Source organism: Microcaecilia unicolor, chromosome 7 (genome assembly GCF_901765095.1).
Source record: "Microcaecilia unicolor chromosome 7, aMicUni1.1, whole genome shotgun sequence".
In the NCBI taxonomy this organism is placed as follows: Eukaryota; Metazoa; Chordata; class Amphibia; order Gymnophiona; family Siphonopidae; genus Microcaecilia; species Microcaecilia unicolor.
The window spans coordinates 114,252,133-114,277,731 of record NC_044037.1 but is presented as its reverse complement, the minus strand read 5'-3'; the positions used below and the strand labels follow the sequence as shown (position 1 = coordinate 114,277,731).

At 45.3% G+C, this 25,599-nt stretch overlaps 1 protein-coding gene across 1 annotated transcript in view; it reads left to right on the top strand.

Annotated features, from left to right (window-relative positions):
• PFAS (phosphoribosylformylglycinamidine synthase) overlaps nucleotides 1-25,599 on the top strand; it is a 154,786-nt gene that overhangs the window by 86,081 nt on the left and 43,106 nt on the right. Inside the window, exons 14-18 of the mRNA XM_030210241.1 lie at nucleotides 15,920-16,076; nucleotides 16,428-16,489; nucleotides 16,573-16,734; nucleotides 17,848-17,964; nucleotides 18,112-18,243. Of these exons, the coding sequence (XP_030066101.1) occupies nucleotides 15,920-16,076; nucleotides 16,428-16,489; nucleotides 16,573-16,734; nucleotides 17,848-17,964; nucleotides 18,112-18,243 (630 nt within the window). The remainder of the gene's footprint in view (nucleotides 1-15,919; nucleotides 16,077-16,427; nucleotides 16,490-16,572; nucleotides 16,735-17,847; nucleotides 17,965-18,111; nucleotides 18,244-25,599) is intronic.

Sequence of the window (25,599 nt, the reverse complement as noted above, 5' to 3'; positions counted from 1 at the left end):
AATTACATTCCAACAAACCCCTTCTCATGCATAACTGTCATGCAATTATTTATTCATACAAAGTCCAAGCTTTATACGCAGATTCACAAAATGTTCTCTGGGTAACGGTTTGGTCATGATGTCAGCTGTCATCTCACTGGTGTGACAATAGTGTAGACTGATGACCCCTTCTTTCGCCAACTCTCGCACGTTGTGGTATTTCGTTGCGATGTGCTTGGTGCGTGACTGAACCTTGTCATTCTGTGACAGTCGGATGCAGCTCTGATTATCTTCCATTATCTGGATTGGTCTCTTTTCAGCTATTCCAAAATCCAGCAAAAGTTTTTCAATCCACATCAGTTCTCTGCACGCTTCCGATACGGCCACATATTCAGCTTCTGTAGAAGACAAACTCACAATACTTTGTTTATGACTGGCCCATGAAATTTGTACATTTCCATACATAAACACATATCCACTTGTGGATTTATAATCAGAATGATCCCCTGCCCAATCTGAATCACAGTAACATATTAGTTTTGGATTACTATTGGCTGAAATCTTTAATTTACAATCAATGGTACCCTTTAAATACCTTACCATCCTTTTAACTGCAGTCCAATCTGATTTGGTAGGTGAGCTGACCCTTCTGCTCAAAATTCCTACTGCATTTGCTATATCAGCCCTGTATGTGGTAGCTAGATATAAAAGCTTACCTATGGCTGATCTATATTGGATGTTATCTGGTAAAGGTTCTCTTACTGTTTCATCCTTCAGAAAATCAGTGATCATGGGAGTGCTTACAACTTGGGCATCTTGCATACCTAAACTTTCAATAAGCTCATTTATTTTCTGCTTCTGGCTTAGAAGATAAGAACCATCATTTTGTTTCTCAATTTCTATACCAAGATAGTATGACACATTACCAAGTTCTTTTATCTCAACATTGTGGTTTAAACACTTTACAATGTCCTTGTACTCTTGCTCACTTTTGCTTGCAATGAGCAGATCATCAACAAAAGCTAAAATGTATGCATATTGTCCATTTGTGCACCTAGTGTACAAGCATTTATCTGCTTCACCTTGCTTAAATCCTAAATTTGTCAATATTTCATGCAATTTTTCATTCCAACATTTTGCACCTTGCTTTAATCCATAAAGACCTTTGTTTAATTTACACACTAGCTGTCTTTGTTTTGTATTTATGAAACCTGTTGGTTGTTCCATGTACAAGTCTTCAGTTATATCTCCGTGAAGAAATGCTGTTTTCACATCAATGTGGTTGACTTGCATGCCTTTTGAGACTGCAATGCTCAGAAGTGTTCTTATTGTCGTGTGTTTCACTACAGGTGCAAACACTTCATCAAAATCTTCTCCATATTTTTGAAGATATCCCTTTGCCACTAATCTGGCTTTATACCTTTCCACTTTTCCTTGTGCATTCCTTTTTAACTTGAATACCCATTTGCATCCTATAGCTTTTTTGCCAGGAGGTAATTTTGTAAGAATCCAAGTATTATTTTTATCCAATGCATCAATTTCTTCTTGTGCAGCTTTATGCCATTCAGCAGCTTCTTCTGCTGGCATTTTCTCAATCTCATCCCATGTTAAGGGCTCTTGAGCTTCTGCTGACTTTGTTAAGTAAGACAGTCTTGGGGGTGGAACACCTTTGTTTTCCCTGGATGAGCGTCTGACAACAGGTTGGTCTGACCTTTCCGCATCCTCTAAATCTGAGAGTTCTTCTCCAATTGATTCCCCTTCTCCAACTGTACTGTCTTCTTCAATGATCCTTTCTGTGTCTGCTTCCTCTGCCTGTTCCTCGTTAGATACAGATGAGTTGCTTTCAGACATCTGCCTTGGTATGGCATTTATATACACTGGCATGTCTATTATGGTTCTAGTTTCATATTCTGGATGATAAGGCTCATCTGGGATAATCCAGCCTTTATCAACCCTTTTGTTTTCATCAAAATATGTAACATGTCTTATGCCAACAATGCCAGTTTTCAGATTCAAAATTCTATATCCTTTGTGTCCTGGAGCATAGCCAACTAAAATGCCCCTTTCTGTTGTGGAATCCAGCTTATGCCTTCTTTGCTTTGGTACATGAGCATATGCTGTACTTCCAAATGTTCTTATGTGTGACAGGTTTGGCTTCCTACCATGCCATGTCTCATGTGGTGTGCGCTCAGCGCCTTTAGTTGGCATTCTGTTTTGTAGGTACACTGCTGTGAGAATGGCTTCCCCCCATAGTCTTTTAGGGAGATTGCTATCTGACAGCATACATCTGGTCATTTCCACAAGTGACCTAAATTTTCTCTCTGCAACAGAATTTTGCTCTGGTGTATAAGCTACTGTTGTGATATGCTGAATGCCTTCTTGTTCTAGAAATGTGCGCATGCTTTGTGAAGTGAACTCACCACCATTGTCGGTCTGAAGAACCTTTGGTTTTCTTTCAAATTTATTGCTCACCATGGCTACGTATTTCTTCAGCATGTCTGTGACTTGACTTTTCTCTTTCAGCAAATAGGCCACACAGTATCTAGAGAAATCATCCAAGAATATTAGCACAAATCTGTTATTTCCCAATGATGGGATATTAAACGGTCCACATAAGTCACTGTGTATTAAGTCCAGTACTTTATTACTCCTATTTCCTGTGTTTGCAGGAAATGAGGGTCTCACACCTTTTTGAGTAACACAGTCTATGCATTTCTCCATATTACCAGCATCTGCACTTATCTGAATGCCGGTGGCCAGTTGCTTACTGTAAAGATCCTGGATCACCTTAGAATCACGATGTCCCAGGCGGCGGTGCCAGATTTCCAGACTACATTTACCATCATTCTTCCTTACTTGCGCCATATGTGAGGCTTCACCTGAAATGTTCAGCTTATAAACATCATTATGCATAAAAGCTTCAGCATACACTTCATCATTTTTAGAGATTGTGCACTTACTGTTTTCAAAATGAATCACAAATCCCTTCTTATCTAATGTAGATACACTAAGCATATTGCAAACTGCTTGGGGAATATACAAGACATCACTTACAGGAATTTCTTTAACTTCATTAGACACTTTGCATTTTAAGAATCCAATACCTTTTGCTTGGATCTTAGCAGTCCCTGCGTTTGCAGTTTTAAGAATACCTTCCTCTGGATTCATTTCCTGAAAGAAATTCTTACAATTGGTTAAATGGCATGTGCTCCCCGAATCCAAAATCCAAGTACTTTCATTTGAATTATTATTTACCATAGTCAAAGATTTTTCTGTCATTAGAAAACCCTTGTGTTTATCTTTGTCCTTCATACATTTCCTGGTTTGAAAATTCTTTAGTTCCATTGGCTTAGGTGAGCTAGAGGGAGTGTTTTGTGTTTCCTTACACCATTTAGATACATGTCCCTCCTTTCCACATGAGTAGCAAATCAGCTTGCCCTTGGGTGGAGTTTTCCCATAGCTCCGCCTTCCTCTGTTCTTTGCCAAGAAATTTGTTTCATTTCTCTCTGACTTGCTTTGAGAACACATCTCCTCAGAATCATTTATTATGCATTCCTGCCTTAGTTTTGATGTTGCCTGTTCAAAAGATTGCCCTTCAATGGCCTCATTTACAGACCTAAAAACATCAAACTTCTTTGATAGTGAGGTAAAAGAAATGCTCTTTTCAATGCATCACACATGGGAATTCCAGAAAGTTCTAGCTTTTGAAATGAAGACATAAGATGCATAATGTGATCATTACATTTACTTTTATCCCTTAATTTGGTTTCATTCAACTCTGCTAACCAAATTGGTTGCTGCTTTGCATATGTAGTTGCATACATAGTTCTCAGTTTATATAAAATGTCCTTTGGTGTATCTTTTCCCTCTACTAATATGGCTTGTTTCTCTGAGAGAGCTTCCAAAAGCATGCACTTCACATAATAGTTTGCATTGTCCCATTCAGCCATATTTTCAGCTGTTCTGTCTTGGTCTAAGCATATATTTAATCCTTTTGCTCGAAGGAGACATATGAATCTTAGTTCCCACTGCCGATAATTAAACTCAGTTAATTTAGGCACCTTGAGAGAATAGAAAAATGGTGAATTTCTTCCCTCAGCCATTTTCTTAGCCTTCTGTCTGCTGTGTGGGGGGAGAGAGAGACAGACTGAATCTTTCCTTTAAAACTTAAGAGAAAAATGTGGCCTTTTTTTTTTTTTGCCTGGTAATATTTCTCTTCTTTTTCAATTCCTGGCCCCTGGGCCCATAACCCTTTTGTTGGATTATTTGTAGTAAATAATTAGCAGATTTTAGTACACACAGCTTCAGCTTTAGAAATGTTAATTTCTTTCTTCATCTCTCTCTCATTCACCCCTGAATAATTCACTGCTGAGCCACTTTAAAGTTGAAGTAACAAAACATCTGTTTACTCACAGTTTGTAGTTTGATTATAATCAGACAGGCTTATATATACATATTACTATACATTTGTATTATCAGCTCCTTCCATGTGCTTAGATGGTAATGGATGCTCACACCACCATAGATCCTCTCAGGTTAGGAGAGATCATGAGCTCCATGTGCTCCATGTGCTGCATCTGCTGCATCTAACCCCCAACAGGAAGTTGCATAGCTGTGTGACCTCTCTAAGTAATTCACATCAGAGGTCACAGAGTAATCACAGAGAAATAATAGGTGACAGGCAATGCATGTAAAATACAATTACATTCCAACATAAACATATTCTAAAATAAGCAGAATCAGTATTCCTTATAAGCCATATCTACATATTAAGAACTTCTAAAATCTAACTCATTTATATCTAGAATTATTTAGAATCTAACTAAACAGCATTTCAACCTAATCCTTTTAAATTGCCTGCAATATACCTTGTTCATAATAGGATACATATGTGTTTGCATTAGCAATCCATCAATCACAAGGGACAGAGTTTCATTTCTCACTGACCTTTCTAACCTTTAGCTTAGCCAAGCTAGACATTGAAAATAATCTGAACCATCTGGCATTCCTTCACTTTACTTGCAGAGTAAAAAATTGAACTTTTTAAACACCAGACTTTTAATATCATTTCTTTGTCCACTGCCTCAGGAGCAATTTCTGAAGTCCACTGCAGTGCCCCCTAGGGTGCCTGGTTGGTGTCCTGGCATGTCAGGGGGACTAGTGCACTACAAATGCTGGCTCCTCCCATGACCAAATGGCTTGTATTTGGTCGTTTGTGAGATGGACGTCCTTGGTTTCCATTTACGGTGAAAATCAGAAACGACCAAGTCTAAGGACGACTCTCTCTAATGTAACAGGGGTTAAGGGTAAAAGGAAAAAAAAATTTTTTAAAACTTACTCCGGGTCCGCGGTCCACCTTGGGCTCCGAGGGGGGCTGGTCCGTGAGGCGCTGTGGAAGTGCCGCGATTTTGTTTTGTTTTTTTTCTCCCGGGACGATTGGCACGTTCCCGGGAGTGAAGAAGAGGTCCGGGGCATGTTTGGGCCGGGTGCGGGCCGATTTGAGGCAGCACGGCAAGTTTTAGGGCCCGGGAGCGATGGAGCACGTTCCCGGGCCAGAAGATGTAAACCGGAAGGGGGAGAGCGCTGGGGCGGTAGTGGAGACGCTGCATAAAGCAGCGTTGAAGTTTTTTTGCTCCCGGGCTGAAGGAGCGAGGCCCGGGAGTGAAGAGCGGTTCTGGGGAGAGAGGGCCGGAGAAGACGTCGGCGCGCGCCTCATGCACGAACCGGCAACGCGCATTTCCGCGACTAGGCCGAAGCCGGGGCCTAAATTTTGGGCCGGCTTCGGAGGTTTTTTGTTTTTGCCTCCGATTTTGACTGAGGACGTCCGGGACCGGATCCAATGGGAGTGGTCGTGTGTGAGGAAAATCGAGAAAGCAGGTAAGGGGTTTTTAACCCAGAATTTAAATTAGTTTATTTTTAAATTGTATTAATGCGGTTTTTGATTTTTAGAAATTTAACGGTTAATGATTTTTAAATTCTGGTTTTGGATTTGGGGTCGGGGAATTTTTTGGGATTTTTCTGGTATATTAGTTTTTGAATTTGAATAATTTAAGGGGGTCATTTGGGGGGGTCTAGTTTTAAGGGGTTAGGAAAGGGTTAACTGGTTAAATTCGACGGAGTAGGTTCAGAGGGGAATATTACAATTTTTGAAATAGGTTTTAAATTTTTTGGGAATTTTTCAGGGGTTTTTAGAAGATTGTTGCGTGGCGGGGTTAAATGTTGGGATATTTAAATTTTAAAAACACCGTTTAATAGAGGATGGGAGGTTTAATTGGCATGGGAAATTTGGGGTAATTTGATGGAAATTTATAGGGGTTTTTTTATTAATTGAAGAATTTCCCATTGATTTCTATGGGGATTTTTCAGTTAAAATGGGGATTGAGCAGAAAAAATTACAAAATACTTTCAACTCACCACTTTCCCCTCACACACTGCCCTCCTATCACCAAACTCAGTCAAAATCCCACTTCCAACCTTCTCAAAATCACTCCAAACTCACCACATTAACCACACCACCAAACACACTTCCTTCCACCTCCACAGTCACCAGCGCTCTGCCAACTGTCCCACTGACCGTTTCCTAGGAGACGGCTGCTTGGCTTGGGATTCCGCCCTCAGCCAGCCAATCCCTAGTCCTGCTCAACATTCCGCTTGTCAGCAGGGAGAGTTGGAATGTTGAGCAGGACTAGGGATTGGCTGGCTGAGGGCGGAATCCCAAGCCAAGCAGCCGTCTCCTAGGAAACGGTCAGTGGGACAGTTGGCAGAGCGCTGGTGACTGTGGAGGTGGAAGGAAGTGTGTTTGGTGGTGTGGTTAATGTGGTGAGTTTGGAGTGATTTTGAGAAGGTTGGAAGTGGGATTTTGACTGAGTTTGGTGATAGGAGGGCAGTGTGTGAGGGGAAAGTGGTGAGTTGAAAGTATTTTGTAATTTTTTCTGGTGAAAGGTGTAAGGAGGTGTATATATGTTTGTGCTCATTAGTTTAGGGAAAATAAGTAAGGTTAGGGGGTTTAGCGAGGGTATAGTTATTTTAATTTTCTTAGTTAAGTGTTGCCCAGTGTTATAAATTATATATATTTAAGTCATTTAGTGTGGGAAGGGGTTGGTTAAGAAGCTAGGGTTTTCCTTCCATTTATTTTTATTAAGAGTGAGGTGTAGGGTGACGGTGTCAAAGACAGTGGAAAAGAAGTCTGGAAAACCTGAGCTCCCACGCAAGAAAGACCGTGAAGGATTCTGCATCAGAAAAAAACTGCAGCTAAGTGACAACACAGTGACAGGACAGAGAAATATTTTTTACTTACCTGAGTTGGGTCACTGGGGTTGCTTTACGAGGACCTGTGAGAAAAAGGGAAGAGAAAAAGGACACAAAGTATCAATTCTTTAAAGTTGAGGTACAAGGGAGAGCTAAGAAAGAAGTTAATCAGAAAGAAAAAATTTACACTTAATACTTATCTGACAAGAATCTTGGTATCGATACCAGAGAGGGAAATTCTGAAAAAGAAGAGAAAAAAAATATACAATTGTAAAGTACATTTGTTTTGCAATAAAAAATAAAAGTTGATATATTATTGTAATTGAGGGAAATTTGGGGTATTGAAAAAGGAACTATACTATTGTAATCCAATTCTATAAATTTAGTGGTTAAAGTATGTTAGTTAATTGTCCTTTTAGTATTTAAATTGAATTAAAATATTGTTGTTGTTGATTAAGCATTTTTCCCGTTTGGTTATTTCAAAGGCAGGACAAATCCAAATTTAGATTATTTTCCCCTCATTTTCTTTGAGATTTTGAGGCGAGGTTAGTGAACTGTCGGCCTCTCCGTCCTTGGTGAGGTGGTTCTGGGCACTGAAAGAAATTTTAAGTGCTCAGGGACACTTTACACTGAGGAACGAGGGGGGTACAACGACACTAAAGATAACCAAATTTCATGATTTGGATGTCCCTGACTGTATTATCGAAATGAAAGATGAACGCCCATCTTGTTTTGAAAATACGGGTTTCCCGGCCCCTGCAGAGGGACGTTTTGTGATGATGTCCAAATCAAAACGAGGACATCCCTTTTGATTATGCCCCTCCATGTCTATTTCTTGTGGCTATCCTACCTGGAAAATATTTCTAGCAGGGCAGTGGCAATTTTCTCTGATTCTATGGAGGATAAGGCTACCGCTTCAGGATATCTGGTAGCAAAGCCCACCAATGTCAATATATATCTTTTCCCAGTCCGGCTAGGGTCATCTAGCGGCCCCACTTTATCCACAGCTATTCTCTCAAAGAGCTCACTGATAATGGGTAAAGGTTTCAGGGGTGCTCTGGGGTTATCTTGGGTCTTATCCATTCTTTGGCACGCATCACAGGTTTGACAATAGTCAGCTATGGCTCAAGATACTCCCAGCCAATAGAAGTTCTGGGTCAATCTAGTGCGTGTGCGTGTCACCCCCTGATGTCCTGCTAGTGGAATATCATGTGCAATCTGTAGAAGTTGTTCTCTGTACTATAAGCTGCTTGCTAGCTGTCCAGGGCCTATTAGGATCAGCAGGATCAGTCTCTCTGTACAACAAGCCCCCTTCCCATAGGATGCAATCTTTACCAGTCTTATTGGTTGGCTGACCAGCCGTCTGCCTCAGGGCTTCCAGGTCAGCGTCAGAGCGCTGCGCTTCCTGAATAGCATGTCTCTGTCCTATATCATTATCCATATCTGGAAGGGTCTCTGCTGGTGACTCTGACAAATCAGGATCAACAGTCTGATCAATAGGTGTGTCAGTTAAGTCAGTCACGGTCACCTCTGGAACTGGTGCTGCTAGAAGCACTGGAGCGCCTCCTCCTGCTGCTTGGTCAGCTGGTTCCACCTGGACTGATTCAGGATCTGGAACTGGAGAGGTGATTTCTGCTGCTTCTGCTTGTTGGGCCGTCCTGGCCTGACTATGGGTCACCGTAGCTGAAATGCTGACTGCTATCAAGGGGTAATATTCATTGGACCCATGTCGGTCTCACACAGCATTGGTACTGGCATGCTTTTCATTATGCCTACTTCTCTGTATCCAGGCTTGGTACCCAATCCAGGAATACTTGTTGTGGAAATCCATCTGCTTCTTTGCTTGATGAATGACCAGTAACTTTTTGTGCTGCGGCAACTATGTGGGTCTCCTTTGTGGTACTTGAGCCACTCATGAAAGCTGCCAGCTTACGTGCAGGAACTGGAATGCTCTTTAGTGCAGGCTTGGCGTTATCTGGGCAGTCCGCTTTGAAATGTCCTGTATGCACACACTGGAAACTAGGACATTCATGCCTAAAGTCTTTAGGTTTTGGGGGAACACTGGAGGGTTTGCTGACAGTTTTGAGGTTACAGGGATATTTGGCTTAGGGCTCTTGCTGTCCTTTGATCCTGGCTGCTGCAGATAAGGACAGTTTCTCTTTGCCAGCCAGGGACAGTTAGCCATAAAGATGCCATCCAACTTAGCCGCCTTCTCTGGAGTATGGGGCTGGTGATCTTGAACATGTTCCCTCACCTTTGGAAGACAATGCTGCAGAAACTGCTGCAGGACCATCAGGTTTTGGCAGTTCAATAGGGTTTTAACTTCAGCTCTACTGAGCCACCGCTGACATCTTAGTTGAATCTCAAACTCGCTGTGAGTATCATCCACCCCCTTTTGCAAAGTCCGGAACTTTAGTTTGTAGGTCTCGGGGGTAAATAGCATAACGATTCAACAAAGCTTTGCACACCCCCTCAAACTGGGATCACGTCTCCATGGACAGTCCTTGAAACGCCTCAAGTGCTGTACAATTGAGCTTTCCTCCCAGATAGCACACCCAGTCTTTCTGAGGAATCTCATTGAGACGGCAAATTTTTTCAAAAGGCAGTTATATATCCATCTATGTCACCTCTGGTATCATCAAACTGTGAAAACAAGTTGGGCCCAATCCGGGCTGTGGATCCTGCCTCGGGCCTTGGCGTAGGGTTGGGCTGGAGCTTTGGATGTGAGCTATTTCCATCTCCATCTTTACTTTCTGCAGCTGGAACTCCCGCTCCTCACGCTGCTGTTCCCACTCCTCTCGCCGCTGTTGTTCTTCTCGTTCCTGTCGTTCTTCCTGTTTTTGACCTACAATGTGAAAGGCCTGAATTCGCCTCAAAAACGCCATAAATTATTTAAGGAATTGTTACATTTTAAACCTCATGTGGTGTTTCTACAGGAAACTCATCTTAGAAGGGATCATGAGAAATTTTTGTCACACCCTCAGTATCCTTCTGTTTTCTGTGCTTCCGCGGTAGATGGATCTAAGAAACGTGAGGTAGCTATTCTGCTTCACTCTTCACTGCAGATACAGGTAGTTAAAATCAAGCGAGATAACCAAGGCCGGTTTTTCCTCCTGAGCTTATTGATAGATAACTTGGCCTTTACACTAACCTCAAATTTATTCGCCTAATGATGCCCGGGTGGGGGGGGGGGGGTTCTTTAATAAGCTTGTCGGGCATTTTGCATCTTGTCCCTCTGGTAAATTAATAGTGGGGGGGATTTTAATGCTACATTCCATCCCGCTCTGGATAGATGAGGCCTACCCTCCAGTGTGGTTCAGATATCCTCAGCTTTAAATAGGTTTGCCCGGGATCTTGGTATTTCTAATGTTTGGCGGGTGTGTCATCCTGCAGTCTGGGACTATTCTCTTTACTCTCACACTCATGACACTTATTCCCGAATTGACTGTCTACTAGTAGATACATCCCTGACACATGCAGGGTGGGTTTCAGAAATTGGAGTTCTTACCTTATCTGATCATGCTCCAGTTTGGGTCCAGCTTCCCTGTCTTCAGGAGGAAGACAAAGACAAGAAGTGGACTTTGAACACTAGCTTGCTAAAGGAGGAGGGGATTCTGGCGGGTTATAGAGCTCTTCTGCAGGAGTACCTCAAAAATAATTTAAATTCTGGACCATCTCTGGGTGTTGTTTGGGATGCCCTTAAGGCTGTCTCTAGGGGTTTCTCTTTTGCAAAAAGCTAGCTTCCGGGCTAGGCAGCAGAGGGTGGAGGTTGCCAAGTGCTTATCACAACTGAGTCACTTGGCTGAAAGCCATAAATCTTCTCTCTCAGTTTCCACATTACGGGAAATTCAAGCTCTTCGCTTGAAATTGGACCAGATATATTCGGATCAGTTACAATTTTTTTATGCTCAACAGCGACAGAATCAATATGTGTTTAGCAACAAGCCGAGTTGGGCCTTGGCGGTTAAACTACGTCATCGTCGGGTGGATCGCACAATTCTCAAGGTGAAGGACAGTAGAGGAAACTCTCTGACATCATCTTTGCAGATTCATCAGAGATTTCAGTCGTTTTATCAAAATCTTTATACTTCTGATGCTGCTACTACTCCGGAAGTGATAAACAACTTTCTGTCTGCTTGTACTTTTCCTACTCTTACAACTGAACAACAGGAGGTCCTTGATGGCCCGGTTTTAGGGATGAGGTTTGTAAAGTCATCAAAGAACTTCCAGTTGGAAAGTTGCCTGGTTTGGATGGATTGCTTAATGATTTTTAGAAAGCCTTTCGTGGTCAACTGGCACTTATACTGACGGAGCTCCTTAATGAGGTTGTTGCAGGGGCAGAGTTTCCTCCATCTATGATGGAAGCCTGGATTGCAGTCATTCCAAAACCTGGCAAGGACAAGATTGACTGTGCTTCTTATCGTCCCATTTCGATACTAAATTCAGATGTTAAAATCTTGGCAAAAGTGTTAGCCAATCGCCTTGCCAAAGTCTTGCCTGATTTAATTCATCCAGACCAGACGGGTTTTATTCTTCATCGTCAGGCTATGGACAATGTCCGTCATATGATTAACTTGATTCACGTTTCTAGGAAGCATGAGCTTCAAGTCTGTCTCCTGGGGTTGGATGCCGAAAAGGCATTTGATCGAGTTCATTGGCCTTTTATGTACCAGGTGCTAGATGGTTTTGGATTTGGACCGGGCTTTCGTAGATGGATACAAGCTCTTTATGCCTCTCCATGTGCGTGTGTTCATATTACTGGTGGTAACTCCTCGATGTTTTCATTGTTCAGAGGCACCAGACAGGGTTGCCTGCTTTCTCCAATGTTGTTTGCATTAGTCATGGAACCCCTTGTGATTTCTCTGCGATCTGACCCCAATATCTCTGGAATCTTTGTAGGGACTAGAGAATACAAATTGTCTATGTTTGCTGACGATGTTCTTCTTTCCCTGACGAAATCGTTAATCTCCTTGCCTAATCTTATGAAGCGTTTGTCTGCTTACTCCTTGGTCTCTGGCTTTAAACTAAATGTAAATAAGTCGGAGGCCTTAGCAATGGGAATTTCTTCACAGGTTTTGAGATCCATTCAGCATTCCTTCTCTTTTAAATGGGTGTCTGGGGGTATTACTTATTTGGGGGTTACTCTCACCCCTCTTCTGTCAGACTTGTTTTCTACTAATTATCCTCCCATTCTGAAAGCTATATATAAGGACTTGGAGCGGTGGGAAACCTCTGATATATCCTGGTTTGGTAGGTTTGCGATGTTTAAAATGCACATATTGCCCCGTTTGATGTACCTTTTCCAAGTCCTCCCTCTTCAAGTTTCTAGGGGGTTTCTAGCTAGACTGCAGGACAGATTGGTTCGCTTTATTTGGTCTAACAAGTGTCCTCGATTGCCCCGTTCCTTACTTTACCGGGACCAGAAAAAGGGGGGTTTGGGAGTTCCTAATGTTTTATGGTACTATAAAGCGGCCCAAGCCTGAGCTGCTTTTGAATGGTTTAAGGCCAATCCGCAAAAGCTTTCGGTTCATTTAAAACATGCAGAGGTGGGCTCCTGTCCTCTTCGTTCATTGATGTTGCTTCCACGTAGATATAGGTCATTAAGAATGGATATGTGTCCCTCGATTTCTTCAACCTTTTTCTATTGGGATGGCCTGTTTGCAAAGCCTGATTTAATCTTATCCAAATTGTCCCAAATAGCTAATAATCCACTTTTCCCACCGGGTCTTTCTTTTGGGACGTTTTTTAGATGGGCGTCTTTGGGTCTAATGACTTGGGGTCAATTGTTCGATGAAGCCCACTTGATCCCCTTTGATTCACTAGTAGATCAATATCCTATTCTACCACAGGAGGTTTTTGCCTACTCTCAGCTGAGACATTTCTTTTCTTCTGTGGCGGTCAAGTCTAAAATATTGCGAGAGGACTCTTTCATAGAGGATCTTTGTGAGGACTCTAAGACCACAAGGGGTCTTATCACTTGTTTTTATGCATACCAACGCAAGCTAATGCGTCCATACCTTGCTGATCGGGAGTGTTGGCAATGGGAGCTGGGGGTGAATATTGATGACGATGATTGGTCCTTTTTGGAGAATGGACTACTGAGGGTGTCTATATCAGTTCTGTTCAAAGAAAGTGCAGTTAAAGTACTCTATAGATGGTATTTTTTTTTCTTACATTTGTACCTCGCACTTTCCCACTCATAGCAGGCTCAATGTGGCTTACATATTATATACAGGTACTTATTTGTACCTGGGGCAATGGAGGGTTAAGTGGCTTGCCCAGAGTCACAAGGAGCTGCCTGTGCTTGCAGTGGGAATCGAACCCAGTTCCTCAGGACCAAAGTCCACCACTCTAACCACTAGGCCACTCCTCTACTCCAATTTGACTCCTGTATGTTTACACCACGTTTCCTAATGTATCACCACTGTGCTGGCGTGGATGTGGTCAGAGTGGTACCATGGGCCACATTTGGTGGTCCTGCTTTAAAGTGTGGGCTTACTGGAAAGCTATACAGCATAGATTGCAGAGTTGGTTTCGTAGGCCTATCAAATGGTCTGAATATTTCATATTTATTAAGAAACCTGGTCTCACTCAGTCTCAGGCGTTGTTGACTAGGCATGCTATGTCCGCTGCAAGAGTAACATTAGCTGCCCACTGGAAATCTCCTACTGTTCCTCCTTTGACTAAATGGTTAAACAAACTCTGGTACATTTGTGAAATGGAAAGGCTGTAGGCAACTTGTTGTTGTACTCTGGCGAAATGGGAGGCTATATGGGAACCCATTTTGAGGCATTGCTCTTGTTAGGGGAGGTGGGGGGGTAGGGTTTAAAAAAAATTTTTTTAGATTTGAGTTTGTGTTATGGTTACGGTGGGGTGGGTGGGTGGGGGCATTTCAATAAAAACCTAAAAGTGTGAAGTTATAGTTTGCTACCATAGGCTTTATTGAGATTATCCCACAATGTTCTTATAGGAGGGTAGAGTTTAAGTTCTCTTGTACTCTTGGTTCAGGTAAAACTGATGGTTCTTATTGTAGCTACTCATATGCTTATTCTTCTGTTGTATTGTTATCTCAATGCTCAATAAAGACTTCTAAAAAAAAAAATAAAAAAAGAGAGACCTTGCTGTCTTTTCTTCATGGCTAAGACTGAACTCAAAACCAGTAACTGCTAGTTAGCTTCAAACTCCAGGCCAATCTGAGCCCAGAACACAGCATTTCAAAAATATACTGCATCTTGCATCTTGCCTCCTGTTAGTGTTAAACTAAAGAAAAGAGCATTCATTGCTCTGTAACAGCTTTACAGCAAAGAAACACCACCTGCTGGCCAAATAGGAGAAATACACTTCAGGATATAATTAATTCAAGAAAATATCCAATACATTTTACAAGCTTAAAGCACACTGTTTCATCGCATTCAGATACAGTTTTTGTTTCCTTCACCTCCACTGAGAGGCCATTCTACGAATTCACCACCCTTTCCATGAAGAAATATTTCTTCCGATTACTTCTGAGTCTGTCCCCTTTCACCTTCATCTTATGCCCCCTTATTCCATTTTCCTTTCAATTGAAACAGACTCACTTCCTGAGTATTTATGCCATGGAGGTATTTAAAAGTCTGTATCATGCCTCCCTTTTCCTGTCTTTCTTCCAAAGTGTCCATATTGAGATCTTTAAGTCTGTCCCCATATGCTTTATGATGAAGACTACAGACTATTTTAGTAGCCATCCTCTGGACTGACTCCATCTTGTTTATATCTTTTTGAAGGTACAGTCTCTAGAATTGTACACAGTGTTATAAATGCCGTCTCACTATAGTCTTATACAGGGCCATCATCACCTCTTTTTTCTTACTGATCATTCCTCTCTCTTTGCACCCAAGCATCCTTCTAGCGTTTTCTGTTGCCTTTTTTACCTACTACTGCTACTGATAATCATTTCTATAGCGCTACTAGACCTACAGAGCGCTGTACACGTCTTCTTTTTTATATGCAGATACTTTGTTTGGCCACCTTAAGATCATCACATATGATCACATGCAAGTCCCTTCCTCTTTTGTGCTTAAAAGTTCTTCACCCCCTAAACTGTAGTGTCCCTTTTGGGTTTTTGCAGCTGAAATGCATGACCCTGCATTTTTTAGCATTAAATCTTAGCTGCCAAATTCTGGACCATTTATCAATCTTCGCTAGGTCCTTCCTCATGTTATCCACATCATCAGATGTATCTACCTTATTGCAGATTTTGGTGTCATCCGCAAAGAAGCAAACCTTACCAGACAAGCCCTTCAGCAATATTGCTTACAAAATGTTAAAAGTAACCAGGCCAAGAACTGAACCTTGTGGCATACCACTGGCGACATCCCTTTCCTCAGAATGAGCACTATTTACCACTACCCTCTGTCACCTTCCACTCAATCAGTTTCTAACCCAGTCAGTTACTTTAGGGCACTCAGTTTATTTATTAGTCGTCTTTGTGGAACCGTATCAAAAGACTTTGCTAAAATCTAAATACACCACATCTAGATCTTTCACTCGATCCAACTTGCTGCTGTGCTTAAAAGTATCGCAAGCTTTAAGTTGGAAAAAAATAATAATAAAGTTATTTAATCCTGTGCCACAAATGCGTGAGTGCTTGGACTGATTGATTAAGGTGTTATGGGCTTGGCTTGTTCTCACAGGCCTTCTTTTGGCTTTGTAGGTGCAGGGAGATAATGCCAGTGAATTGGACTTCGGCGCAGTGCAGCGTGGGGATGCTGAGATGGAGCAGAAGATGAATCGTGCTGTGCGGGCCTGCATAGAATGTGGAGACCGGAACCCTATCTGCAGTATTCATGACCAGGGAGCCGGCGGGAATGGTGAGGAAGAGCTTGGGGCAGAGGCAATGATTAACGAGCAGAAGAGTTATGGGGGAGACTATGAGGGAGTGCAGGGATCAGGACCTTATCTGTAATGTCCACAACCAGGAAGGTGGGGACAGTGTAACTTAGGGAAGTGGTGAGGAACTGGAGGGCCCAGAACCCTATGACCAAGCTGCAATGATCCTATTCTACTACGAAGATAATTAAACATCCCTACACAGCAACCCCTAGAATAAGGAAGACCCTAGGGGTTGCTGGGTAGGAATGTTTACTTACGTTGTTGGTGGACAGGTAGCAAGGGTACAGTGTCTTCACAATCATGTGTTCTCTCTTTGTGGTGTTATACAGGAAACGTCTTGAAAGAGCTGAGTGAACCAGCAGGAGCAGTCATATATGCCAGAGACTTTCAGGTTTGTATCTAGGGTCTCTGCTTGTCTCTGTACAGAGTTTGCTTTATCTGTCTGTATGATAAATTTCTCTCTTTCTTTGGCAGCTAGGTGACCCCACCTTAAGTTTGCTGGAGATCTGGGGTGCTGAGTACCAGGAGTCCAATGCCCTCCTTGTGCGCCCCCAGGACAGGGAGTTCTTGAAAAGAGTATGCAGGAGGGAGAAGTGTCCAGTAGACTTTGTTGGGAGAATAACAGGAGATGGGCGGGTAAGCCTTCTTTATCTATACCATCCTCCTGGGTGCAGAAAATATATTGAAATATTCAGATCAGGAGCAGTTTTCAAAAATAATTATCTAGGTAAAATGACTTGTTTGAAAATTGCTCCTTCAGATCTAGGTGCAAACTTTGTGGTGCATGTACTTTTAGCTGTGAGAAAAAGAAGTGTTCCTGTGTGTGCTTAGGTTGGGGCAGGAACACAGCGTGTGTACTCTGAACTTCATAATTTTTCAAAGGAAATCAAGGCAGGTTGTTTCTTTTGGAAAATTGATAAAGTGTACACATTAAAAGCAGCAATGTAGTTTGCATTACACTGGCTATTTGAAAATTCCTCTAATCAGTTTTTCTCCATCTTCTCCTTTGTCTCTTTCTGTCTTCTCTGCATGACACACAAAGTTACACACAACAGAACTTTCATTAAACAAAAAAGGGTGCAAATATGTGTGTGTGTGTATTTTTTTAATAAGGAAAAAGGAGGTTCTTAACTTCTCTACTTGTACAATTATTTTGAAAAATGTATCTTCTAGAGTTAGCTTGGTGGCTCAGCGGTAAGTGGAGGAATGGCCTAGTGGTTTGAGGAGAGGGCTGAGATCTAGGGAAACTTGGTTTCAAATCCAGCTTCTCCCATTGATGCTTCTTATTGCCTTAGGCAAGTTACTTTGGCCTCCATTGTCTCAGGTTGCAGCTCAGATTGTAAGCCTTTTTGGGACAGGGCTCTACCTGAATTGTAATTTGCCCTGAGCATGGTTTAGAAAGATGAGCAATTAAACCAGCACTATGTGGTAAACCTGGATTTGATTCTCAGGCTAGGTTCTGTTTTCCATACTAAGTTGGGGTGCTGTGGAAACAGCATTCACAACCCTTGGAAGGAAGGGCTCCCAGGCATCGCTAAAGAGCAACACTAAACTGGTGACATGGACTATGATACATGGCTGAGGAGTAGTTTGTTGCTGGAATTGTCAGCTAAGGTAGGGGAAATTAAAGTAGGCCAAAAATGTCTTGCAGATGCCAATTTATAGCACCATAGCCCAATATAGACTGATTTCAATTAAGCTGGAAGGAGCAGGAGACTGTAATTTTTTTTTATATTTGGTGTTCCACAGATTGTGCTGGTGGAAGGTTCTGCACAAGATTCCATCACTGATACAACCTCCAATAAGAAGAAAAGGCACCCTGTGGATCTGCAGTTGGAGTGGGTACTAGGGAAGATGCCACGTAAGGTATAGTATGGGGGAGGCAAAAGCCCCCTGCAGCCAGCATTCCTTACCATTCCTTATGGCTCTGCCTTCTGGGAGAGGCCGGAATTGCATGAGCTTTGAGATTACCCGCAAAAACTTCTACACCGTTGACTGTTTTTATATTTTCAGGATTTTACTTTGAATCGTGTGGCCCCTGCTTTTCAACCTCTGTCCTTCCCCAGCAACCTCACTGTGCTGGATGCTCTCCACCGCGTACTGAAATTGCCATCTGTGGGAAGCAAGAGATATTTAACTAATAAGGTAAGCTTAGGTTGAAACTGTTCTGGTCTGGGGCATTGTCCTCTTTAGAAAACATCTGTGCTTAAAGCTGTGATTACAGTTTCAAAACAGCATTGCTCTCCCTAGAAAGCATTAATGTAACCTGCATGAAGTGGCAGTTACAGCTCAAACAGTGGTGTTCTAATTGCACATCAAGGAGGGGTGTGGTTGCATGAGCGACCTGAAGGCTTGGACTCCTCATAAAATACAGACAGTGGGTAGTGAAAGGTCAAAAGGAAAACTTTATTTCTGTACAAAAGAAATAATAAACAGGCTTGTTTCTTCACAGGTTCTGCACTTTCAATAAAGTCTCTCAAATGCAGTCCTTGTACTCTGTCCCCAGTGGGTTCCACACTTCACTATATATTGTTCTCCCTCCTGAACTCTCACAGGTTAAACAGTTCTCAGAGTATCTTAACATAGGTTCCAAGGAACTTCGCCTACCTTTCTAGAAGCTCTTCTTCACACAAACTCAGGGTAGCAACGTCCATTGAAGGCCATGCCACTTCCCCAGCCCTTCCTCAGGTACTACAACCAACAGGACATGCTGGAAGGATCCTTGCCCTCTGGACCTTCCCTTCCAGAGATCTCTTGCTTCTGGGCTTCCCTGGTTCTAGACTCTCTCAGGGCATTTCATCTTCCTTTCCTCTGAACCAACCCTTCTGACTCAGGACATCCTTTGGCAGTTTAGCGCCACTTGCTTTCTGGCAGCTAAACTGTGCCTTCAGTGAGGAAGTGCTCATTGCCATACTATCCACTTCCTCACAAAGGGATATATTTTGTACTGGGTTTAAAAATTATTTGGCCAAATTCTTAGAAGAAAAGTCTGTAAATTGTTATTAAAGTAGATCTGAGAAAAGCCACTGCTTCACCCTGGGGTTAAGTAGCATGGATGCTTGGCTAGATGGACCTTTAATCTGACCCAGTTGGGTGCCGTTTATAAAATATTGCTTAGCGCTGGAATCTGCGCCCAGTTTTGGGTGCATGGATTTACACCAGCTGAACCCTGGTGTAAAGGCAAAGGGGTTGATATTCAGCCAGCAGCGCTCAGCATTTTGCTGACCGATGCTGTGTTATGCTTGGAAATTCAGTGTCGGGCCATGTCCGGGTTCTGGCATTGAATTTACGGATTTATGGAGCGTGCAAAAGCATAGTCGATTAAGTGCGATTTTACTCACTCAGCCAGCTATGGGGCACTGCATAAAGATAGGACTGACTTTTATGTGGTCCTATTTATGCAGTTTCCTTGGCTGGTTAAGTTCTGAATATCAGCAGTTAACCAGCCAAGTGCTGACTCTGCCCCTGGAACACCCCTAAGATAGTCGGTTTTCAGTTAAGCGCTAACCAGACATTTTCAATGGCATTAACCAGCTAAATGCTGCTGAAAGTGACCGGCTAGCCCCAAACAAGCGATTTAACCAGTCAGGAGCCATTTCTGGTCAATTAAATTGCTTTGAATATCGACCTGAAAGTGTTCACTTTTGATAAGTGTTATTACTACATTGCACTATGTAGCTAGCTTAGGGGCTCTTTTACTAAAGGGTTGCCATGTGGCAGCCTGGAACTACCGCCGGCCCACCCCCAGCACGCGACATTTCCGGCGCTAGTGGGGTTACCCAGTGGTAATCGAGCAGCACCACACGCTGCCCGGTTACTGCCGTGTAAGTGCAGGAGCCCTTACTGCCACTTCAATGGGTGGCAGTATGTGCTCCCTCTGAAATGGCTGCACAGCGACTGCAAACTTACTGCATGGCCATTTCTTTTTTTTTTGTTGGGGGGGGGGGGGAGGCATTTTACCAACTGTGGTAAAGTAACGCGTTCCTCAGAATTCACGGTACTGAGACTAGTAGTCAGAGAGAATCTTCAAGGTTTAACTGCAAAAACAGCTAGCACAGGGCCCCTTTTACCTCAGCTTAGTAAAAGGGCTCCTTAGTCAGTGCAAGTTCTGTTTTAAAGTAGGGACGTTAATTTGAACTTTTCACATTATGGAGGAAATTCTATGACTGGGTGCCACAAGCTAGACACCTAGATGCAGCTCAGTAAGTGCTAACTCAGTAATGGCATCTGGGTGCCAAGAGTCCATTGTACAATACTAGAATAAATTGGTATCTATTCACCTACATGTAGGTGCTCCCACTTGCGCCATGTCAATATCGAGCGTAAATGCGTACTCCTAAATGCGGCACTTTAGTGTGTAACTTAACAGTGTGCTATAAGTTATGTAAATGTTGGTCCTACCCATCTTCTCCTCATGAACGCCCTTTTGCATTTACATGTTATGCGAGTTGCAAGCACCATTTATAGCATAGCGTTAAGCGCGTACTCAACACTTACCCACATAAGAGCTAGTGTTCTATAAGTGCGCAAATGGTGTTTAAATTTAGGTACCGCATTACAGAATGAGGGAGAAAATACTTTTCCATATCATCATGCTGATCAATCCATAGACTGGTGGGTTTTGTCCATCTACCAGCAGGTGGAGATAGAGAGCAAAGCTTTTGCCTCCCTATATGTGGTCATGTGCTGCCGGAAACTCCTCCTGTATGTTCTCTATCTCAGCAGGTGGTGGTCACACACAGCAGCAGCTCTGGCTAGGTCTCCAAGCCTAATTTTTAGGTTTTGTTGAGTACCTGGGGTTGAGGGCTCTTCTTGAGCAAGTGCAAACCTGGTGGCGCCAGGTCCCTCCTTTTCTCCCCCCTCCCGCTGGCTCCGTTAAAAAAAATAAAATAAAATAAAATTTTGGACGTCCTTAAGGGCGTTTATTTCGACGTTTCTTTAAACGTTTATTGCAGCTACTCACTGGGACACCAGGTCGTTACAGCTCGGAGCGAGAAGCAGGTAATTTTTACCTTTTTATAGCGGGCAGGGGGTTCCCCGATCGATCTCCACGTGGCCTATGGCGTCGGAGGGCGAGGGCGCGAAGAATCGCTCCCCGGACCGCGTGTGCGCTTCTAGCGGGGATGCGGGGGTTTTAAAGTCTGATTCGCTCTTGTTGGGTGTCAGTTTGGAGGCCGGTCAGTGTCCCGGGTCTTCCTCCGGTGCGGCGGTTTTTCCCGCCATAAACGCCCATCCCCCGCTGCTCGCCTCCGCCATCTTGGCCGGCCACTCTGCTCGGACGGCTTCTTCTTGGGCCGCCCTTGAGCTGGGAGACGTTCATGCCATGGCTGCCCTTGATATGGGCGACGGCAAAAAAGCGGCTAAAGTTAAGCGCTGTTCTTCCCGTGCGGCTCCTTCGCGGAGTGTCGCGCCGGACGCCATCTTGGATGCGCAGCATGTTTCTCCCCCGCTCTTGCGAGCGCCGGTTGAGGGTGCGTCTAGGGCTGTGGCCCAGGCTGCTGAAGTACACAGTCTGGGGGGTTTCTCCCCCGAGTTTATTTTGCTGCTGCATCAGGCCTTCCTTATGCAAAACGCTGCCCCTTCTCCCTTGTCCGACAAAGGGGTTGAGGCCCCCGGAAGTAAACGCCCTCGGGTGGATTCCCAGGGCTTAGAGGACTGTCTCCTCTGATGTAGATGAGGGCAGCGTATCTGAGTTCTCCTAACGGTCCTTTGGGGATTCCTTGGAGGAGACGGATTCCCGCTCGGATGGAGCGGATGACCCCTCTGCAGCGCGGATCTTTCGCTCAGAGGATTTGCCCAACCTGTTAGTGCAGGCCATGAGCATTTTGAAGATTTCCTCTCCAGAGGACGTCTCTCCCTCAGCCCCTGTTGGCTCTGCCATTATGCTGGGGACGAAGCGCCCGCCTAGAACCTTCCACGTGCATGATGCCATGCACACCTTAATTTCGGCTCAATGGGATGTCCCGGAAGCGAGCCTCAAAGTGGCTAGGGCTATTTCCCGCCTCTATCCTTTGCCTGAAAGTGAACATGAGGCCTTTCTTTGGCCTACCGTGGATTCTTTAATCACTGCGGTGACTAAGAAAACGGCGTTGCCGGTGGAAGGTGGCACGGCCCTAAAGGACGCCCAAGACAAAAGATTGGAGGCGACCTTAAGGTCGTCCTTCGAGGCGGCTGCCTTAAGTTTGCAGGCCTCAGTTTGCGGCTCCTATGTGGCCAGGACGTGCCTGACTATTGTGCAGCGGGCTTCCCCCTCGGATCCTTCCTTGAGGGCTGATTGGCCGGCCCTGGAATCGGGCTTGGCTTATTTGGCAGACTTACTGTATGATGTCTTGAGAGCCTCGGCTAAAGGTATGGCTCAGACAGTCTCTGCGCGGCGCTGGCTTTGGCTGAAACATTGGTCTGCTGACCACGCCTCTAAGTCCCGCCTGGCTAAGTTGCCTTTTAAAGGCAAGCTGCTCTTTGGGGTCGAGCTGGACAAAATTGTGACCGATCTCGGCACGTCTAAGGGCAAGAGGTTACCAGAGGTCAGGGCTCGGGCCAGTGCTCGCCCCGGTAACTCCAGAGGACGGTTTCAGGAAGCCCGTCGGTACGCCCGGGCAAGTCGGGCTCCTCTGTCCTCTCTTCCTTCAAGAGGAACTTCTCCCCCAAGCAGCATTCCTTTCGCAGAGACCGCCGTCCCGGAGGTGCGCCCTCCGGTCCTCCCCCAGGGTCTCGTACCCAATGACGGGGTCCTGGTCCATGGCCCAGTGCAGATTGGAGGACGCCTGTCCTCGTTTCTGGGCGAGTGGACCAGGGTAACTTCAGACGCTTGGGTGCTGGAAGTCATCAGAGATGGCTACAAGCTAGAGTTCTGCCGACCCTTAAGAGACGGGTTTGTACTCTCTCCCTGCAAGTCTCCGGTCAAAGCTGTGGCAGTGCAGCAGACCTTGGACAATCTGATCCGCCTGGGTGCGGTCGTTCCGGTGCCAGAAAATCAGCTTGGCAAGGGACGTTACTCCATTTACTTTGTGGTACCAAAGAAAGGAGGTTCTGTACGGCCTATCCTCGACCTCCAAGGGGTCAATCGGGCCTTGAAAGTTCGGCACTTTTGCATGGAGACTCTCCGCTCTGTTATAGCGGCAGTGAAGGCAGGGGAGTTCCTGGCATCCTTGGACATCAAGGAAGCGTACTTGCATATTCCCATCTGGCCTCCTCATCAACGCTTTCTGCGTTTTGCAGTCCTGGGCTGACACTTCCAGTTCAGAGCCCTCCCGTTCGGGTTGGCTACTGCTCCGCGGACCTTCTCCAAAGTAATGGTGGTCATCGCGGCCTTCCTGCGAAAGGAAGGAGTACAAGTCCATCCTTATCTGGACGACTGGTTGATCCGAGCCCCCTCTTATGCAGAGTGCGGCAAAGCTGTGGACCGGGTGATTGCTCTTTTGAGCTCCCTGGGGTGGATCATCAACTGGGAGAAAAGCCAGCTGCGCCCGACTCAGTCCCTGGAGTATCTGGGAGTTCGATTCGACACCCAAGTGGGCAGAGTGTTCCTGCCGGACAATCGGATTGTCAAACTTCAGGCTCAGGTGGACCAGTTCCTAGTAGCCTCTCCGCTTCGGGCTTGGGACTATGTGCAGCTGTTGGGCTCTATGACGGCCACGATGGAAGTAGTGCCCTGGGCCAGGGCTCATATGAGACCACTACAACACTCTCTGCTACAGCGCTGGACTCCGGTGTTGGAGGATTATGCTGTGCGCCTTCCCTTGGACCCAGCAGTGCGCAAGGCGCTGAGCTGGTGGCTGAAGACAGACAAGTGGTCTGCAGGGATGCCTCTTGTGACCCCGGAGTGGATTGTCGTCACGACGGACGCCTCTTTGACGGGCTGGGGAGCCCACTGCTTGGGAAGGACAGCGCAGGGGCTCTGGTCTCCTGCAGAGGCAAAGTGGTCTGTCAACCTCCTGGAACTCAGAGCCATTCGGTTGGCGCTTTTGGAGTTCCTCCCGGTACTGGCGTTGAAGCCAGTACGGGTCCTGTCGGACAATGCCACGGCTGTGGCCTATGTCAACCGCCAGGGAGGTACCAAGAGCGCCCCTCTAGCCAAGGAAGCCATGAATCTATGCCAGTGGGCGGAAGCGAACCTGGAACAGCTGTCAGCGGCCCACATTGCCGGAGTAATGAATGTCAAGGCGGACTTTCTCAGTCGCCATACCTTGGATCCTGGAGAGTGGCAGTTATCGGCTCAGGCGTTCTTGGACATCATGAAGCGCTGGGGCCGGCCGAGCCTAGATCTGATGGCGTCATCGGCCAATTGCCAAGTGCCGCGCTTTTTCAGCAGAGGACGGGACCCTCGATCTCTGGGAGTAGATGCTCTTCTCCAACAGTGGCCGACACAGGAGCTTCTCTATGTGTTCCCGCCCTGGCCCATGTTGGGCAGGGTACTAGACCGGGTGGCAAAGCATCTGGGCCGAATAATCCTGGTGGGTCCGGACTGGCCCAGACGTCCCTGGTATGCGGACTTGATAAGGCTATCAGTGGACGGCCCTCTGCGGCTGCCAGTGGAGCAGGGCCTGTGGCATCAGGGTCCCGTGGTGATGGAGAATCCCTCCCCCTTTGGTCTTACGGCCTGGCTATTGAGCGGCAGCGTCTGAGGAAGAAGGGCTTCTCAGACAAGGTCATCGCCACTATGCTGAGAGCGAGGAAGAGCTCTACTTCTACTGCTTACGCCAGGGTTTGGCGTACCTTTGCAGCGTGGTGTGAAGCAGGCTCACTTTCTCCCTTCACTGCTCCAATTTCTTCAGTGCTGGCGTTCCTGCAAGAAGGTCTGGAGAAAGGCCTGTCGCTCAGTTCCCTTAAAGTCCAGGTAGCGGCTCTGGCTTGCTTCAGGGGCCGCCTGAAGGGTGCTTCCCTGGCTTCGCAGCCAGATGTGGTACGTTTTCTCAAGGGAGTTAATCACCTGCGCCCTCCTCTGCACTCAGTGGTGCCTGCGTGGAATCTCAACCTGGTGCTAAGAGCCTTGCAGAAGCCGCCTTTTGAACCCTTGTCGAGGGCATCTCTGAAAGACCTGACGTTGAAAGCAGTCTTTTTGGTGGCTATCACTTCAGCCAGAAGAGTTACCGAGCTCCAGGCACTCTCATGTCGAGAGCCTTTTCTGCAGTTCACTGAGGCAGGAGTGACTATTCGCACAGTGCCTTCCTTCCTGCCCAAGATTGTTTCTCGCTTCCATGTGAATCAGCAGCTCTCTCCCTTCCTTTCGTAGGGAGGACTACCCAGAGGAATACTCAGCTCTCAAATATCTGGATGTGAGACGAGTCATCATCAGATACTTGGAAGTGACCAATGATTTCCGGAAATCGGATCATCTGTTTGTCCTGTTTGCAGGTCCTCGTAAGGGTCTGCAGGCTGCTAGGCCTACAGTGGCAAGATGGGTCAAGGAAGCCATTGCAGCGGCTTATGTGGCCGCGGGGAAGGTGCCGCCTATTCAGCTGAAGGCTCACTCCACTAGAGCTCAGGCGGCCTCGATGGCAG